A 17,888-nucleotide genomic window follows, 5' to 3' on the forward strand; every position below is an offset into this window, starting at 1 on the left:
TTATCTTTTATAATTCTCACTCTTTCGTATATTTTTAAAAAAACATTATAATGAAAAATAATAATAATAATAACAATTATAACAATAAGTAATAATAACAATAATAATAAGACTGTAAAAAATATTAATAGTAATTATCCTTTTAAAAACTTTTTAACCAAAAAATTGTAAAAGAGTGTTTAATGTTAATTTTCTTTCATTAAAATCGGATTTTTTTTAATACTGTTAAAAAAAATTGTAAAAGAGTGTTTAATGTTAATTTTCCTTTATTAAAATCTGATTTTTTTTTGAAAAAAGTTATATAATTTTCGTTTTTAGTGTATACCAAAAACGACTTGTACAAATAATTTATTATTTTAGTGTATATATTTTTATTTAATAGAATTGTTTTCTTAGTTTTAATGAAAATATAATTATAAAATATTATATTGAAATTGGTTCTTCAAAATTGATGATTAACATGATTGTTGCACATGGTCATTATTTTTCTAAAAACATTTATGTGTTAAACTATATCATAATCAAAAATACATATACTAAAATAATAAAAAAGGATTTTTCTTAAAAATAAGAAAAAAATTATATTAAATAATTTGTTTTCAAATCTATTTTTTAGGATTTTGAAAAAATGAAATTTTCTAAAACAATTACTACTAACTATTTTTTAAATCTTTTTTACTCTTAAATAATTTTTTAAGTAGTTTTTTTCAAAAATCGTTTTATTATCTTAATATATATATATTTTTAGTCATTGTATATTTAAACACATGTCACAATATTAGAAGGAAAATTATTATCAAATAATCTTTTGCAATTATCTTTTGAGTAAGATCTTAAACAAAGGAAAATTACTATTAAATAATATATATAATAAGATTTTTAATAAATTCGTTTTTGTTAATATCTTAGTATATATGTTTTTAATTATGAGATAAATTAACACATGTCACAATCTTAAATATATTATTGACATGTGTCGCGATCATATTGATTATCAACTTTGAAGAACCAAGCTTTATATAATAAGATTGACATATGAGATTTGTCTGTATTTAGTCGAATATATCATGGAACTTTGGTAAGATTTTTTACATATGTCCGTCCCTATTATATTTTATTCGAAAAGCTTTTAAGGAAAAAACACCATTGATTTTTTTGTCAAATGCACCAACGATGGATAAAAGAAGATATAGGGCATGAATACGATATATAGTCTTTCAAACCCAATATCGAATTCTATATAGTCCGTATATATGAGGTTCATATCCATAAATGATCCGATATCCAGGGCAACTGATCTGAAATTAGTGTGTTATAAGTTTAAATCCTGAAAACTATAATCTGTTTTTTTTGAATTCGTTGTTTGATTGTATACCACATTATGTAAGATCGAGAACAAAGTTATTCATTATATTTTTTATTAGTCAAACTTAAACTTGGGAATGATAAAATATGAAACTAAAAAAAACAAGATAAACAGAAGCAATGAGATCAATCAACCACGAATGGGCAAATTTTGAACCCACCCACCATTATTAATAAAGTCGAGACTACACAAACGTTGAACGATGGGATCACTCGGCTTCTTAACCCATCTCACACGTTCAGTCGTACTAGATCCACTTCCAAAGCATCGAACTTCTGCATACGTCAGCCGTGATTCGTTGCCCACAAATTTCCATTCCCACCAACCTTTGGGAACGACCACGTTGGTCAAGTTAGTGTCGCAAAAGATCACTCGAGAGTAATTCCGATACGCTCTGCCCAAGTAAGCCTTCCCCGTTCCGTGAACAAGGCTATCCATGAACACGAATCCATCCGCATCGTCCGGGCTTGTCCGTGCTTGAGCCGTTATGTATCCAGCCCCGGGTTCTAGGGCCTCTCCTAGCACTTGAATATCACAATTCTTGTAAATAGATTGGCCGCTCCCGAAGATGAAATCAACGGCGCCTTGGATAGTGCAACGGTGAAAAAAGTGTCGACCATTCTTATCCCACAAGGTATCTTGAATTCCAGCAAACCCTACCGAGTAAAAAGCACACTTATCACCTTCGATCATCGCCGCCGGCGCAGGAGTGATATCGTTTTTGTTCACTTTCCCGTTATTCGGTAAATTATACGTATTCACGAAAGTGAGGCTCTTAACGACGGTGTTATTTGCGGAAAGAGCAAAAGTAGGAGTTTGTATTGAGACATGGTCGTCCCATTCAACCCTAGTTTTACTCGTTCCAGCTCCCACTAGTACAATGAAGGGTTTATCACGTGGTATCTTTACTTTCTCCCTAAGGCATATAAGAGAAGAAAAAAACGTCACGTACAAAGCATTTTTGCATATATGAAACTTCATTTCAAATAAACTAAATGTAACTATACTGACTTGTAAAGGCCGGCTGCAACGTTGATGAAGAACCAATTACGATTGTTGGCTGGAACCGAATCGATAGCTTTTTGTATTGTCGTGAAATTGCCATTGCCGGATTGATCCACGAACACTTGTTCAGCTTCTATTAGATGAGGTAGACAGAAACAACAAAAAAGAGTGACAAAAGTGATGAAAATTCGATGAGTTGCCATTAGAGGATATATCAGAACGTAAGAGATTAAGTGGGACATGTATTCATTATATAGCTAGCTTATGCGTTTTTTTGGACAACGCGTTATATGCTACTTATGTAACTTTTTTTGGATCGATTGGAGAAAATGATCGTCTATGACTCGTTTGATAGTGACTTGGCAGCTATTGTTTAACAAATCATAACGATCTACTCTTCTCAACTACTTTTTAAGCCATCCATGCAGCTCCCATGGCCGGTACGAAACACACTTTGTTGTTGAACAAAGAACCACATGCACCAACCGGAGCAGTTTATTACATACATGGAAGTATTGTTCTTAGTTGGAACACTAACTAATTGTCTTCATATATATGAAATGGAAATTTGTCTTTTATTCACACTGATATATTGGTAATCAAATTCATGTATTTTATGTTTGGTTTATTAAATATTTTATAAATATCGAACTTATTCATGAATGTGTTAATTTTTGATATTATACATGTACGTACTAAATTTCTAAATGAGTGTATCAATTAATTATTATTTAAAAATGTATATTTAAGCTATTTTCCTTATATTAACCTAAATTCAACTACATTTATTTCAGTACATAAAAAATAGTAAGATTCAGCTAATCAAACAAATAAAACAAAACATACTACTTAAAAAGTGAAGCACCAAATTTGTAAATGAATCAACGACTAAGATCACAATGGAAACAGAAATAAAAGAAACTGAGTATGAATTCAGATTCATTAAAAGTAGTATAAGATTCAGCTAATCAAACAAAGAAAACAAAACACATGACTAGTTAACAAGTGAAGCACCAAATTTGTAAATTAATCAACGCCTAAGATCACTATGGAAACAGAAATAAAAGAAATTGAGTATGAATTCAGATTCATTAAAAGTAGTATAAGATTCAGTTAATTAAACAAAGAAAACTGTGTTAAAAAAAACAATTTAACAAAGAAAACAAAACACATAACTAGTTTTAGTAAGAGAAGCACCAACTTTGTAAATGAATCGACTACTTATTGAGTTTTTTTTTATTTTAAATTAATTTTTGATTTTTTATCAAGTTTTCTATTTTTTATTTATTTTTGAATTATTATTTAATTTTTAGTATTTTATTAGTTAAAGATGATTTTTTGAAAAAAAACCGACACATCATCGGTTTTACATATACAACTGGTCATATGTTTACTTGATGAACAAGTAAATCAGGTTGAAGAGATTTTGTGATACAAATATCACCCTGAAAGTTAAAAATGGTATCCAAAAAATTTCAAGGTTTAAAGTTTCAGTAAGTGTCATTTTATGGTTATATGTGATTTCTCCTTCTCCAAACAAAGTAAAATTCTTAAAAAATTTATATTGTACTGATATATGAGATTTTTCGGATTTTTTTGAATTTTTTTTCTGAATTTTTTTGTTGTCCAGGAAATTTTGGATTCATATTTGATAATGTATAAATTTGATTTAAAAAAAAAAACTTAATAATCTATCAAAACAAGCATGACCATATTACCAAGTTTGATAAACTCAAAGATTCTTGTTTCATTTGATTGGAGAAAATGATTGTCTATGACTCTCACGTCTGATCTTCACATGGCACTTATTATTTAACAAATTATAAAGATCCACTCTTATCAACTACTTTTTAAGCCTTCCATGCAGTTCCCATGGCCGATACAAAGGAAACTTTGTTGTTGGACAAAGAACCAAGCCAACCAGAGCAATTTATTACACACAAGTGTTGTTCTTAGTTGGAACACTATCCGCGTGACCTTTTTAGGAACAAGAAAAATGAATAGGACACAAATGTATAGGAATGAAATCGTAAAAATTAAAAGAAACACTTTTTCTTCACAAATTTAACCAATATTTTTCTACAAAAAATGAACGAAAAGAAATAAAAAAAAAATTCTGCGTGAATAGTAATTTTTTTAAGAATGATAAGAAATTCAATGTTTGTCTTCATTCCTTGGTCACTATTCAAAACTAGTTGTTCATATAATATGGAATAATATCCTTTATCCATGTTGATATAATGTTAGTCAAATTCATATACTTTAAGTTTAATTTATTATCTAATAAACATCAAACTATTCATGAATGAATGAATTTTCGATATTTTATACATGAATGTATCAAATTTATACACGAGTGTATCAGTTAATTATGTATTTAGTTTAATGTATTTTGAGATAATTTTTTGTATATTTAGCAGATTTTCAACTACATAGATTTCAGTTTCATTAAAAGTAGTAAGATTCACTTAATCAACACAAAGAAAACAAAACACATGACTAGTTAATAAGTGAAGCACCAAATTTGTAAATGAATCAACGACGAAGATCACAATGGAAACAAAAATAAAATAAAATTGACTATTTAAATAAATAACAATGACTCTGGAAATAGATCTCATATATTGTTCATATATATAAACACACGTGAACAACCAATATATGCAAGAAACAAAAAGAACAAGAAAAAAAAACTCTTCTCTTTTCTTCAGACAATCTAATACACACAAATACAGAAGTTTCATCATGAACTACTCTCCTAAGACGGTGTTCTTGTTCTTCCTCTCGTGCATTGTGCTGATTTTCAACTACGGCCTCGTCACCACCGCAGCAAGTAACGTAGGCTTGAACTACGGCCTCCTTGGAGACAATCTCCCACCTCCATCAAATGTTATCAACCTCTACAAGTCCATTGGCATTACCAAAGTCCGTATCTTCGACCCAAATACCGAGGTTCTTAATGCCTTACGCGGCCACCGTGATATCAAAGTCACCGTAGGCGTTAGAGACCAAGACTTGGCTCCTCTTGCAGCCAGCGAAGACGCTGTTAAAGCCTGGTTCGCGACCAACATAGAGCCTTACTTAGCTGATGTCAACATCGCTTTCATTACCGTTGGTAATGAAGTCATCCCTGGACCGATCGGTCCTCACGTTCTTCCCGTCATGACGTCTCTCACCAACCTCGTCAAGTCAAGGAATCTTCCGATCTCCATAAGCACTGTTGTGTCCATGGCAAACCTCGGACAGTCCTACCCACCTTCCGCGGGAATGTTCACGTCCCAGGCGCGTGAACAACTCACCCCGGTGCTGAAGTTTCTGTCTCAAACGAGTACGCCGATCCTCGTCAACATCTACCCTTACTTCCCTTACGCAACCGACCCGGTGAACATTCACCTCGACTACGCCATTTCCAAGAGCAAGGCTATCGTGGTACATGACGGACCACTGGGATATTCAAACATGTTTGATGCCATGTTCGACGCATTCTTGTGGGCAATGGAGAAGGAAGGCGTCAAGGGTTTACCAATGGTGGTGTCTGAGACTGGATGGCCGTCCGCGGGCAACGGAGACATGACCACGCCGCTTATTGCAGCTACCTATAATGGAAACTTTGTGAAGCATGTAGATAGCGGCAAAGGGACACCGAAGAGGCCTAACAGCCGTGTCGACGGGTTTTTATTCGCAACGTTCAATGAGAACCAGAAGCCGCCAGGGACTGAACAGAACTTTGGATTGTACAATCCTGTTGATATGAAACCTATCTATAAGCTATTTTGAGTGTGAAAGTTTCTATGAGTTTCCTGTTTTTTTTTACTAATTATAATGCTCTAGTTGTTTTTTTTTTGCTTAATTAAAGTAAAGATCAACAACAATATATACCACACATGTAATAAACTATTGGTTTCGATGAGGTGATGAAATCTCTTACAAACCATAGTTGGCTTTGGAACCATTTTTTTTTCTTCTGATTATTAGTACAAGAGAAATGCTCTTTTATGTTTTCCTGATTTATTTACTTTACTAATTAATCTCCATCTTTCCTCTAATTAGTTTTTTTTGGTAATTATCTCAAATAACATTTTTAAGTTTTTGTTATAAAATAGCTTTCAAGAAAGAATAAAAAGACTAAAATAGTTCATTTTTGTTTTGAAAATTTTTGATTTTGATTTTTGACTGTTTAAAATTTGAAACTATGTCTCCAAAACCCCATCCTTTAATTCTAAATCCTAAGTTTAGATTAGTTAATATTAAGGTAAAAATACACTTTAAAAAAATTGTATTTATTTTTTAATAAAATTTATTTTGGTCATCTCTTCACTGAATTCTATTTTTACGACAAAAAAATGCGGAATTTCTCTTCTTTTTTTTTTTTTCATAAAACTTATTTTTGCATTGATTCGTTGATATTCGACTGATTAATTACCACCAACCCGTCTGGTAATAAAATGCCACAAAAATGATGATGATGTAACGGTTTACAATACAACGAACGGTGAGATTCGAGTGGTCTGACTCAGACCGGTCTATCGATTTGGATTCATCTCCAATCATTTCTTCTTCCCTCTGATCCCACGGAAAAACCCTAAACACCCAATCCTCTGATCAGAGAGAGACTAATTGTCAAAGTCAACCCAAGGGATTCGAATCATCATCGCCATACTCACACACACAATCGTCGAATCTTAGAAAAAGAAAATGTCGTCGGAGATTGAGGTGGTGGAAGAAGTCGAATCGAATAATGTCGAATCGAGTTCAAAGCCGGTTGAAGACGAGAGCTTGAAGAACGATGTGTACACTGCATCGGCTTACGGCGATTTGGAGAAGCTTCATAGATTGGTGGAGTGTGAGGGTTGCTCTGTCTCCGAGCCCGATGGGCTTGGGTATTATGCTCTTCAGTGGTCTGCGTTGAACAATCGTAGTGCTGTTGCTCAGTACATTATCGAGGTGGTTGCGAAAGTTCAATCCTTTTTGTGGTTTGAAATGTGGTTGTGGAGAGTTTTTTTTATAATTGATTTGGTTGTCTTGATTTGGGGGTTTACAGCACGGTGGAGATATTAACGCGACGGATCATACGGGACAGACTGCATTGCATTGGAGTGCTGTTCGTGGTGCGGTGCAAGTTGCTGAACTCTTGCTGCAAGAGGGTGCAAGGGTAGATGCTACGGATATGTATGGATATCAGGTTTAACTCTACTTACTTTCTCTTTCTTAGTGGAGATTGTTTTTGTTTCGTTGCTAGTAAGCTGCTATTTTGCATGTTGCTTGAGGTTGGCACTCAGGTTTTGTAACTAGTATTGTTTGTCAGATTGTGGTTGCATTTTTCCAGTGTGTTGTGAGGCTCATGTAGTTAACACTTAGCATTTCCTACTTCGACAGTTGTTTTAGTTAGAAAGATATTATGTGACGTTATGCAAATGGCTAGATCTAACTCTCTAAGTACCTGAACGTACTTTGTCTTGAAACGATTTTGAGCAGTTTCATGACCCATTATTCAAAGTTTTCTCTAAATCAGAGAGAACTTTGATTTTGTCTCGATTCAGTCAGGTTTTAGAAAGTTCATAGTGATATCGAATTCATTTAGAAATCTCAGGAGACCTTGTCCCTGCTGGTTTAGATTACTGTCTTTTCTTATTCTCGTTATTTCTTAGTAAAGTTTGGATTATGAGTTTAACTTCTCCGCTGGATCCGATCATATTTCCCTTCTCTTGTTTCTCGATGGATGCATGTTAATATTCATGTTAAACTCTTTGTAGCCAACACATGTTGCAGCACAGTATGGCCAGACTGCTTTTCTTTGCCACGTCGTCTCAAAGTGGAATGCTGATCCTGATGTCCCCGATAATGACGGAAGAAGCCCATTGCACTGGTAAGGTTGCCGCTAAATGGAATACAAGCTTGCTTTCTTGCAATTGTTGATTCGTTGATGGGTTTTGGCTTCTTTTCATATTTACATTCCTAATGCTTAGGTTCGCATGCTCATTTTGGAGACTAGATAATTGTATTTTTTTTGTTTCCTTAGCATGTTGTTTTTCTAGGCTGTTATTGTTGTCAAACAATGTTTTTGCTGGCTCTCGAGTTCTCTTGTTATAAAGATCTGTGAAATATGTATTTCTGTTTCGATCTTGAAACTAAAACTATTTGGGTTAATTTGTCCTCGTAGTTATACTGAGAGTTCTTTACTGTTGCATGCATTATTCTGCTGCATGACTTCAAGCTTGCTTTTGCTGACACCTCCAAATTTTATCGCTAATTTTCAGTAACTATCCAGGAGAGTTCTAATTATCGTTCTTTTCTTCTCGTGTTTTGAGAAATTCAGGGCTGCATATAAAGGCTTTGCAGATTCCATTCGCCTTCTTTTATTTTTGGACGCATATAGAGGACGGCAGGACAAAGAAGGTGGTTTTCAAACATCTTTCTTTGTCCTCTTTATTTATATAGTTAGATTAGAAAACCAAAAACTTATATCATCTTTTCTCCATTCCATCGACTCTGTTATCAGGTTGCACTCCTTTGCATTGGGCTGCCATTCGAGGTAATTTGGAAGCTTGCACTGTATTGGTTCAGGCTGGGAAGAAAGAGGATTTGATTATTACTGACAATACCGGGCTTACCCCCGCACAACTTGCTGCTGAAAAGAATCACCGACAAGTTTCGTTTTTCCTTGTAGGTGACAATACTGACACTTTTTTTAGCTATACTGTCTATTTGATGCTCTTAGTGGCTGCTACTTATAGCTATATATTGTAATTGGCCTTATGTTGTTGTGTTGTGCATCTCACTAGACCTTTTCATACCTGGAAACAAATTACTGTTTTGTAGCTGCTCCATGTCAGTTTCTTCAACCCTGCAGTTTTTTTATAATCAAAATGATAACATCATGATTGGCATACTGAGAAACTTATTTCAAATATTTTTGTCTTAATATTTGTCTGATAAACACTTCATTGCAGGGCAATGCTAGAAGGCTGCTTGAAAAGCGGTGTGACGGAAGCACTCCCCTCGGAAAATTGTCAAAGTTGGGACTTGCTCCAGTTCTTTGGTTCATGATCCTGCTGCTTCTTCTCATATATACTAATTCTGTTATTTTGGGTTGTTACCTTGGCCTTCTTGGATCTCTTTTGTTGCAACATATCGAGTAACTATTCTATGCATGCCTACTTATTATTTTATGAACCCTTTTTCACTGCAGCATCCAATCTGCCAAAGCTAACAACTGGGATTGGTTCGATTGCGTGGCTGGGATTCTTCCTTGCAACAGCAGGGCTAGCCTTGTTTTACCGCTGTAGCAAGTATATTCTCACCCTATCTTGCTTCAATTTCTTTTTAAGGCTTTACTTCCCTGCAGTGTGAATTCTTGTTTTCCTGTGTAGTAGTAGTTCGAAAATACCTTTGTATCTCAAGAAGTGGTTTTCTTGTCGTTTTTAATATAAATCTTTTTTCTTATTACAGAAAGGATCCAGGTTACATCAGAATGAACAGACATGATCCGCAGACCATGAAAGACGATGTTGGTACCTTTAACTTTATTGGCTCTCTTGTTTGATTGACATAATTGTCCACATCTTACTCGAGTACCATTTTTCTGTTCAAGCGCCATCATAAATTTGCTTGCCTCTTTACAGGAACCACTGTTGAAAATAGAGCTAAACAACCCTGCTTTGCTTTCTGGGAATTGGACGCAGCTGTGTGCAACGTGCAAGGTACTTCCTCAGCATCCCTTTTATGTCTTTCTTGAATTTTAACGCCAAATATCAAATAGGTTATGCACACCACGGAATGTAATTCTTAGCGTGTACTTTGTTTCTTTTTGTTCAGATAATCAGACCTCTTCGAGCTAAGCACTGCTCCACCTGTGATCGTTGCGTAGAGCAATTTGACCACCATTGTCCTTGGGTTTCAAACTGTGTCGGAAAAGTAAGTACATATTTCAACCCCCATTTCAGTTGCTGAAAAATATAAGGTGACAAATAGGACAGATCAGGCTTTGATACTAACTTTCAATAACTAGATCTGCCTTATTTTATCTCGTTTCATTTGATTTGACCAGGCTTCAATGCCTTAGAAATGTACAGAGATGTTTCTTGGTGTCGCATTACCTCTTCTATTTATTTTGCTTGCTACTGGTTTTGATCTGTTAGTTTTGCAGCTCGAGGGTGATACTAATCCGTGGATCGGTTTGTTTTTCACTTATCACTCTTGCAGAAAAACAAGTGGGACTTTTTTCTATTTCTTCTACTTGAAGTTCTAGCGATGCTGATAACTGGTGGCGTCACTCTTGCAAGTATGTTTGTAACAGAAGATTCTCTTTAAAGCTTATCCTGAAATTTAAACCCTGGAGAAAACTTTCAGACAGAAATGTAAACGATGTGTTATACACATGCAGGAGTCTTGAGTGACCCTTCAGCTCCATCTTCGTTTGGAGCATTGGTGAGCCATGTCGCTAGTAATCACGTGGGTGCATTATCCTTTCTGGTTATTGAGTTCTGCCTCTTCTTTTCAGTTGCAGTCTTAACAATCGTACAAGCGTCTCAGGTTTGTCCACACGCTTTCTTTATTAATCTTCACGTGTTTGTTCCTCTTATGATCGAAATGGTACAGAGACTATTCTTGTCTAGTTCTCTTCCCTGTATTAATGATCTCTACATTAGCTCCAGTGGAGCTAGAACTCGCTAAGTAGAGTAGAGAAGATCATCTGTCTCTTTTTTCCTTTACAGATATCGAGAAATATAACCACAAACGAAATGGCTAATGCGCTGCGCTACAGCTACCTAAGAGGTCCTGGAGGTCGCTTCAGGAATCCTTATGATCACGGTTGCAGAAGAAACTGCTCTGACTTCTTGGTGAAAGGTTATAACGAAGATATTGAGTGTCATGAAGAAGACACAACACCGAGACAAGAGGGTATTAGCATGATGCAGATGCAGAGGAGTTCTAATCTTCAGAATGGCAATGGCCACGTTGCTATCGATGTTAACCCGGTACATAATTCGCAGTCAGCACATGTTCATTCTTCAAACTGCAGCCATAGCCACAGCAGTAAGTCAAAAAGTGATAGCGTTCCTTTAGGACTGGGACTTGGTATTGGCCGGAACCCAACCCGACCTGTTGTACCTCCATGATATGGTCGTCTTCCAACTGTGCATTTGTGTTGTAAGAAACACGTGTCCTCTTGTCTGAGTCATTATAACATCCCATTTCTAGTGAAGATAGTTGTTTAGCAGAAAAGGTTGTACGTTATATTTTCTAAGTTGAGGTATGAAAGTTTGAACCACAAGTATCAATCATTGCTTTTTCAAATCATAACCAAATGTATATTAATCGTCACAAACACAGCATTACTATACATGTAACAACGAACTACAAAGGGGAAAAGAAAGACTGCTGTTGTGTATATGATGATGATTAACATGAGAGGTAACGTTAACGTTGCAAACAACTTGGTAGACAATGTGTGAGTGTTGCCTAATACTGCGTCGTTAACGACGTTGAGAGTGTTTAGGCAAGTTGTATTACATTTCCATATCTACTACAAGATAGAAGCTTGTTTGTTCTGTAATAAAATGCGAAGGTCATGCCATGCAAAACTAGTTGGACATTGCCCACATTTTATAGATTACAGTACACCCTATCATGATTCATGAATATACTACCAAAGATAGAATCTATATACTGTACTTTTGTCAAGTCTCAAATTACAACAAAGCTACAAAATCTTATCATTAACTACGTCTACGTGTATGTGACAACGAAACGATTCTCAAGAAAAAATATCTAATTAATTATAGAAAAAAACTCGACAAGATCCTTGATTCTCAGTATCTCTTCTTTCCTTTTGTGTGTTATACATGGGGTGTTCAACAAAAGTTGAATCATCATTTAATGACTGCATGTACTTAGTGTATCTCTCATTTGTATAAATAAAAAAAATGGAAACTTCATCGTCAGACTGACTCAGACATACCAAAAGTGAAAACGTAAAGCTTAGCGAACGTAGATGATCAGAGTTTAAATGACTCAGATCAACAAAGTTTCTAATGAAAAAAATTAAGAAACCAAATCAAGAACACGTCCTAGTGATGTCATCATCATGTACATTGCACACAAACTTCGATACACCGCGCCAAGGAACACCAAAACATAGTTCCTTCACACGCAAGAAACAAATTAAAAAAAAAAACCTAGATTATTACTATTTATTCTAATCCTTCGGATCTTTATGCATCCCATAGAATCGGCTAAGCCGTGGCCTGAACTCAAAACGACGACGGATAAGTAGAGACGACGGTTTAACAATACTCTCCGTCAGATACTTCCTAAACCGCTCCGCCTCCACGCTCCCGATCCTCGCCAGCGAATTCGCCAGAGCCAATTTTCTCAGATACATCCCCGAATCACCACTCTTCGACTTGTTCGACAAAGCTTTGATCTTCTCGCTCTCCAATCGGCGGTGAAAGCCGCAGCGGAACGATCCGGGGTGCGTCGTCGGAGAGCACGAGCACTTCCGAACGGCGGAGGAGGAGGGAGGGCTGTTTCCGAGGGAGAACCTCTTTAAACGGAGGTTGATGTTGTTGCATGGAGACGCCGATCTTTGATGACGGTGGGATGAAGAGTGAGGGTATAGAACTGACGAGCCGTTTGATCTTCTTCCAGTAGCCGCCATGACTTGCTGTTAGAGAGAGAAAGTTGAAGAAACTGTTTAGAGAGAGAGAGAGAGAGAGAGAGAGAGATGCGTTTGTGTGTTTGTGTGTTAATTAATCCGTTTCTGTTGAAAGATTCACCGATTCCGTTTGATTCGCGTCCCTCTATTTATGGCGGTTACGCGTGGTCATTATTGTAATTATTAATTACTAATTTAATCAAACCGGACTTACGTACCGGATTGGATTAGGAGAAACCGGAGTCAAAAACCGTAGTACTTTCTCTCTAATAGTATTTGAATTCGTCTTACTACTCTGAACCAGAGATGAAATTGAATTTTCTTCTAACCCGGAAAAATTTAATTCATATTTCGAATTGTTTTTGCTCAGGAGAAATTTTCGCGATTTGGCTAATTCACCCTATCTTTTAAAGATATTCGGATAATCTTTTGAGAAAATGAAACTGTGTAACTTTATCTTCATAGACCGACTTACTTGTTATTGTTATATTTATCTTGTTACAAAAAAAAAAAGATACAATACATTTGAAATTTCTAAAAGGGTGATGACAACCGGTTAAACCGGGGCAAATTGAACCAAAAAAAATTCCCTTACCCAATTTAAACCAGAATGCCTGCACTATAGCCAGAACACACGCAATACCTTAAACACTGAGCTAGTGAACAAAACACACTGCTCTCTTTTACCATTTCTTTCACCTATACATAACCAAAGTCTATATATTTGCTTTCTTTTGCTCAAGAATGAAGAAGAAACCAAAACTCTCACTATGAGTCATGATCCTTAGTAAACTTCTGAGGCTTACTACTTGCAAACGCCAACCATACAACCGTCCCCGTCAAGTAGAAGAATATTGATGGCGCAAATAGAGACATCTACCCACAACAAAATCAACAATTAGTTTTAAGTAATGAACATCATCATTTGAGGTAAAGTTAGCAAACTTACAGTCCATGAATGGGTCGAGTCAAGGAGAAAACCAGTTAAAGCCACACCTACGATTCCAGGTACTGCCCCTACTGTATTGGTAATGCCCTAATAAAGACACCCATAACAAGTTTAGCAAGAAACTATATCTTCACACTTAAACTATAGTTTCATAACTCATTGGCGTCACGCTTGGACTAATGTTTGGTTCATCATAATTAAAAGTAAGAAGAGCTTTAGAAGGCATCATATGGTCTAAAAGTATGAGAAACGACATGTACCAGGAGTATGCTTGCATATTCGGGTGAGATGTCCTGATGAGTACAATAAAGTCCTGTAAAAAGGAATCATGATGTTGTTACTTGAAAAATCATGATGGAAAATTAAATAAAAGATCTACTGTTACCTGATAAAGCAAAACTTGATAAGGCCAAGCCTGCTGTCAAGATTCCGGCAATTTCCCAAGGTGGCAATCCAATGTCCACAGATGAAAGTGTCATGCAGATCGCTGGTGCCACGAACGCAATCGTTTGACATATCTTTCGAACCTACATGAAAAGTTCCCCAACGAGTTCACATATTAATAAGACCCTTTTGATTTTTTAAAAAGGGTTTGTACACAAGGAGAAGGAATGTGAATTTTATACCGTGGTGGTCTCAACTCCATTTGAGATTAAGTAGTCAGCGAATTGAGAAGCAAGACTTGTCACGAAGATTGAAGCTAATGGAGGAAGGATGGAAACCTGATCTTCACATCCACATATTAAAATCCCAAAATGTTATACCTTTTTAAAATATATCTCCAAGCATTTTTTTTGTTAAATGCAAAGGATAACACAGATAGTTCTAAACTTACCCAAGCAGCGTCTCTCAAATTTAAACTCAGCGCCTCACTGCATACCAAAAATATGATCAAAATTACTTTCTTCATCAATATGATGGAGAGCAAAAGATGAGTAATGAAACCGCAATTTACCTGAAATAAGTTGGTAGCCAAGATAAACAGGTATAGTGACCCCAACTTCCACAAAAGTGAGTGTATATCATTGCCCAAACAGCTGAGCTTTTGAAAAACGACTTCCATGGAATCTCCTGTTGTAATAACCAGGAGAAAAAAGTGAAGCATTGACTTAAACCAAACGAAAAGGTTTTGAGTTTTCAAAACCATTTGCTTATAGTTTTAGGACAGTCATTGATTAAGGTTATGCAGTTCTCTTGTTATAGTTTGTTTTTCTCCAACTAAATATTGACCTCGGAAACAATAGGATTGACAGAGAGACTTATTGCTAAATTCAACATTAGATATTAGACTAACCTTCAATGAGTTTCCCAGTTCTTCCCGTGTAGTATTTTCGGGTTTATGCGAAGTAGTGGTCTCATCACCTATCAAACGAAAAGCAATCCTGATTGTAAATAATGTTCAAGTCCATGATCCAAACCATTAACTGAGTGAAGTCTTAATTATAATACTCTGACAATATAAGTCATAAAAAACTAAGTAAATGAATGTGTAATACATTCAACTATGTGACATCTACGTTCCTTGATTATATCCATATTCAAAACAAGAAAGAAAGATATGACTTCGATGACAAATAGTCAAAGTTAAATAAACTTTGGATAAGGAAAAGGAAGGAGAGAGCACCTCTATGTGAAACTTCTTCTTCACCAAGAAATTGAAATCCGATGAACCTTCAACATATAGGGGGTAAAAACTCAGAATACAGGAATACTAAACTAACATGTCAGCATCTTATTTGATGTAGACAAAATAGAGAAGATTTATCCAAAACATCAGACAACGATGTTGTGCAAGTGTTTACTTTAGCCAGTAGTCGATGAGACTTACCAGCCAATACCAAGGAGCCCAAACAGGTAAAAGACAGATTCCCAATTAAAGGTTTGGATAATGGGAGGAGCCAAGAGAAGCCTGCAGACAGAAAGGTAATCATGTTAGGTCTGTATTAGTCTCAAAACTGAGCATTTTTCTTTGTCACTGACTCACTGTCAACCAATCTAACCTTGGTTAGAATTTTAACCAAAGAAAAGAATGAACAAATAAAACCACATATTTGTAACTTTCATAGTTATAATAATCACATCAAGATAGGAACATACCCCAAAACACTTCCCAAACTCAATCCTCCAAAAACAAAGCCTACGGCCCTTGAGCGCTCCCCAACAGGTATCGTCCTGTACTCAGAAGTTGAATGCCACAATTAGGATATGAAAAAACATAAAGGCTGCATAAGCAGTTAAACGACATCATCTATGTTCAAGTATGAGCACTCAACGCTCCAGATTGGGTACATGCCTGGCAATAAGGTCAGTTGCAGCGGACGGGGAAACACCTTCTCCTATTCCCACCTGGAGTTACAAATCTCTGTGTTAAAGACAAAGACATAATGTAAGGCTAACTAAAGCAGGGTGTGCGGCAGAGAGAAGGCTTAAACTTAACAAAAGAGTCATTTACATGGGATTCTTTATCTTTTTAACAAACTAAGGAATATGTAACAAGACATGATTGCATGAATCAGCATAAAACAACATAGACATATGGACCTTACCAAAATTCGAGAAAAGATCAACCCGGGCATAAACCCAGCAAGTAGTGGAACAAGAGCTGTAGCGAAAGACCATGTAAACACACCAATCTCCAGAACTTTTCTGCATTAGAGAAAATGAAAGACATTTGAATACAAGGGAGGATAAAGCAAGACCAGCCCTGAGGAAGAGTTTAGAAACAAAAAAAAAGAAGACAAACCTGCCGCCAAAAATCTTGGAAAGCCAACCACCAGGCAACTGGCTCAAGGCATAACCCCAAAAGAAAGATGACTGGACCAAGCCCGCCACAGATGAGCTCCATCCAAACTGGTGTGACATTGGTATTATAGCTATACTCAAGTTCACCTGCCATTCTCACCACACAACATCTACTTTAGTCACATGAACCTGATCCTTAATATCTTATGCAAACTTACCTAAAACCATAAAAATGAAAACTTTATTCAAAATTGAAGCCTAATAAGAACACAATATCTACTTAGTCAAATAAGCAGATGCTAAATTAAACTCAAATTCACATGAACACAATCCTCAATATCTTATGCAAAGCATAAAAATGAAAACTTTGTTCAAAATTGAAATGTCTAAGAACACAACATCTACTTAGTCAATGAATGCTAAATTAAACTCAAATTCACATGAACATAATCCTCATATCTTAAGCAAACTACGTAAACCATTTAAAAATGAAAACTTTATTCAAATTATTATAAGCCAAGAAGACACCTTGTCCATGTTGCAGATGACAAAGGCGAGGGAAGTGGCGCCGATGAGCTTATATCTCTCTGGTATATTCTTCCATGGAGGCCAGTTCTGTTCTACACCCGTTTCTGTACTCAGAGCTTTGGAATCAGAGGCAGGGTTAGGAAGGTCTTCTTTGATAGGGCTCTTGGGAAGCTTCTTGCTCTCTCTGACACGTTCTGTGCCACTGGCGGAGCACTTGACCCTTGATTTGAGGTGAGGAAAGGAGGGAGGGGTGATGGTGTAGAGGGAGAGGGAGAGGAAAGGATGGTTGTGTGTTTGGAGAGGAGTGGAGAAGAGACGATTGTTGGGTCTCAAGGAAAGTCTCGCCATTGTTGATGGATGGTGTCAGAGAGAGAGGAGGAGGAAGAAGCGAATAAAAGTGAAATTGAGAAATGAAGAAGAGGGAGAGAGGAGGACACGGTGGAGCAGTAGAAAAGCTTGTGTGGCTCACCCTGGAGAGTCTCCAATTGTGGGTCCCGCTTCGGTATCAAAATCTTGCCTTTGCGTGCGTCACTCTACTTTGAATAATAGAATAGAACAACAAAGGAGAGATCTTTATTTAGTCTTCTGGTCTTCTTATTACATAAGCTCTCTCTGGTCCCAATATGCTTATTAAACATGGA

The 17,888-nt window shown here is 36.1% G+C and overlaps 5 protein-coding genes across 5 annotated transcripts; 2 read left to right on the forward strand and 3 right to left on the reverse strand.

Moving 5' to 3' along the window:
• Positions 1 to 374: 374 nt before the first annotated feature.
• On the reverse strand, positions 375 to 2,845 carry LOC103851342 (probable pectinesterase 55). Its single transcript, XM_009128191.3, has 2 exons — positions 2,378 to 2,845; positions 375 to 2,282 (listed from the first exon to the last, which is right to left on the reverse strand). Exons 1-2 carry the CDS (start codon positions 2,611 to 2,613, stop codon positions 1,496 to 1,498), a joined length of 1,023 nt encoding a protein of 340 aa, XP_009126439.2. The 5' UTR covers positions 2,614 to 2,845; the 3' UTR covers positions 375 to 1,495.
• Positions 2,846 to 3,472: 627 nt separating this feature from the next.
• On the forward strand, positions 3,473 to 6,368 carry LOC103851343 (probable glucan endo-1,3-beta-glucosidase BG4). The gene has a single exon (XM_009128192.3). The coding sequence runs from the start codon at positions 5,033 to 5,035 to the stop codon at positions 6,146 to 6,148; it is 1,116 nt and encodes a 371-aa protein (XP_009126440.2). The 5' UTR covers positions 3,473 to 5,032; the 3' UTR covers positions 6,149 to 6,368.
• A 698-nt stretch (positions 6,369 to 7,066) lies between these two features.
• LOC103851345 (protein S-acyltransferase 24) lies at positions 7,067 to 11,668 on the forward strand. Its single transcript, XM_009128193.3, has 13 exons — positions 7,067 to 7,315; positions 7,413 to 7,553; positions 8,125 to 8,237; positions 8,688 to 8,767; positions 8,871 to 9,034; positions 9,322 to 9,460; positions 9,561 to 9,660; positions 9,821 to 9,878; positions 9,994 to 10,071; positions 10,187 to 10,285; positions 10,574 to 10,652; positions 10,755 to 10,903; positions 11,086 to 11,668. The coding sequence occupies exons 1-13, from the start codon at positions 7,067 to 7,069 to the stop codon at positions 11,488 to 11,490; spliced, it is 1,854 nt and encodes a 617-aa protein (XP_009126441.1). The 3' UTR covers positions 11,491 to 11,668.
• Positions 11,669 to 12,291: 623 nt separating this feature from the next.
• LOC103851346 lies at positions 12,292 to 13,219 on the reverse strand. The gene has a single exon (XM_009128194.3). It carries the CDS (start codon positions 13,029 to 13,031, stop codon positions 12,570 to 12,572), a length of 462 nt encoding a protein of 153 aa, XP_009126442.1. The 5' UTR covers positions 13,032 to 13,219; the 3' UTR covers positions 12,292 to 12,569.
• A 313-nt stretch (positions 13,220 to 13,532) lies between these two features.
• On the reverse strand, positions 13,533 to 17,798 carry LOC103851347 (probable anion transporter 6, chloroplastic). Its single transcript, XM_009128195.3, has 15 exons — positions 17,248 to 17,798; positions 16,721 to 16,866; positions 16,524 to 16,623; positions 16,271 to 16,323; positions 16,075 to 16,149; positions 15,806 to 15,886; positions 15,602 to 15,648; positions 15,272 to 15,339; positions 14,933 to 15,048; positions 14,813 to 14,849; positions 14,604 to 14,699; positions 14,363 to 14,504; positions 14,238 to 14,290; positions 13,978 to 14,064; positions 13,533 to 13,904 (listed from the first exon to the last, which is right to left on the reverse strand). The coding sequence occupies exons 1-15, from the start codon at positions 17,593 to 17,595 to the stop codon at positions 13,797 to 13,799; spliced, it is 1,557 nt and encodes a 518-aa protein (XP_009126443.1). The 5' UTR covers positions 17,596 to 17,798; the 3' UTR covers positions 13,533 to 13,796.
• Positions 17,799 to 17,888: the final 90 nt, after the last annotated feature.

This window comes from Brassica rapa, chromosome A02 (assembly GCF_000309985.2).
Source record: "Brassica rapa cultivar Chiifu-401-42 chromosome A02, CAAS_Brap_v3.01, whole genome shotgun sequence".
Lineage (NCBI taxonomy): Eukaryota > Viridiplantae > Streptophyta > Magnoliopsida > Brassicales > Brassicaceae > Brassica > Brassica rapa.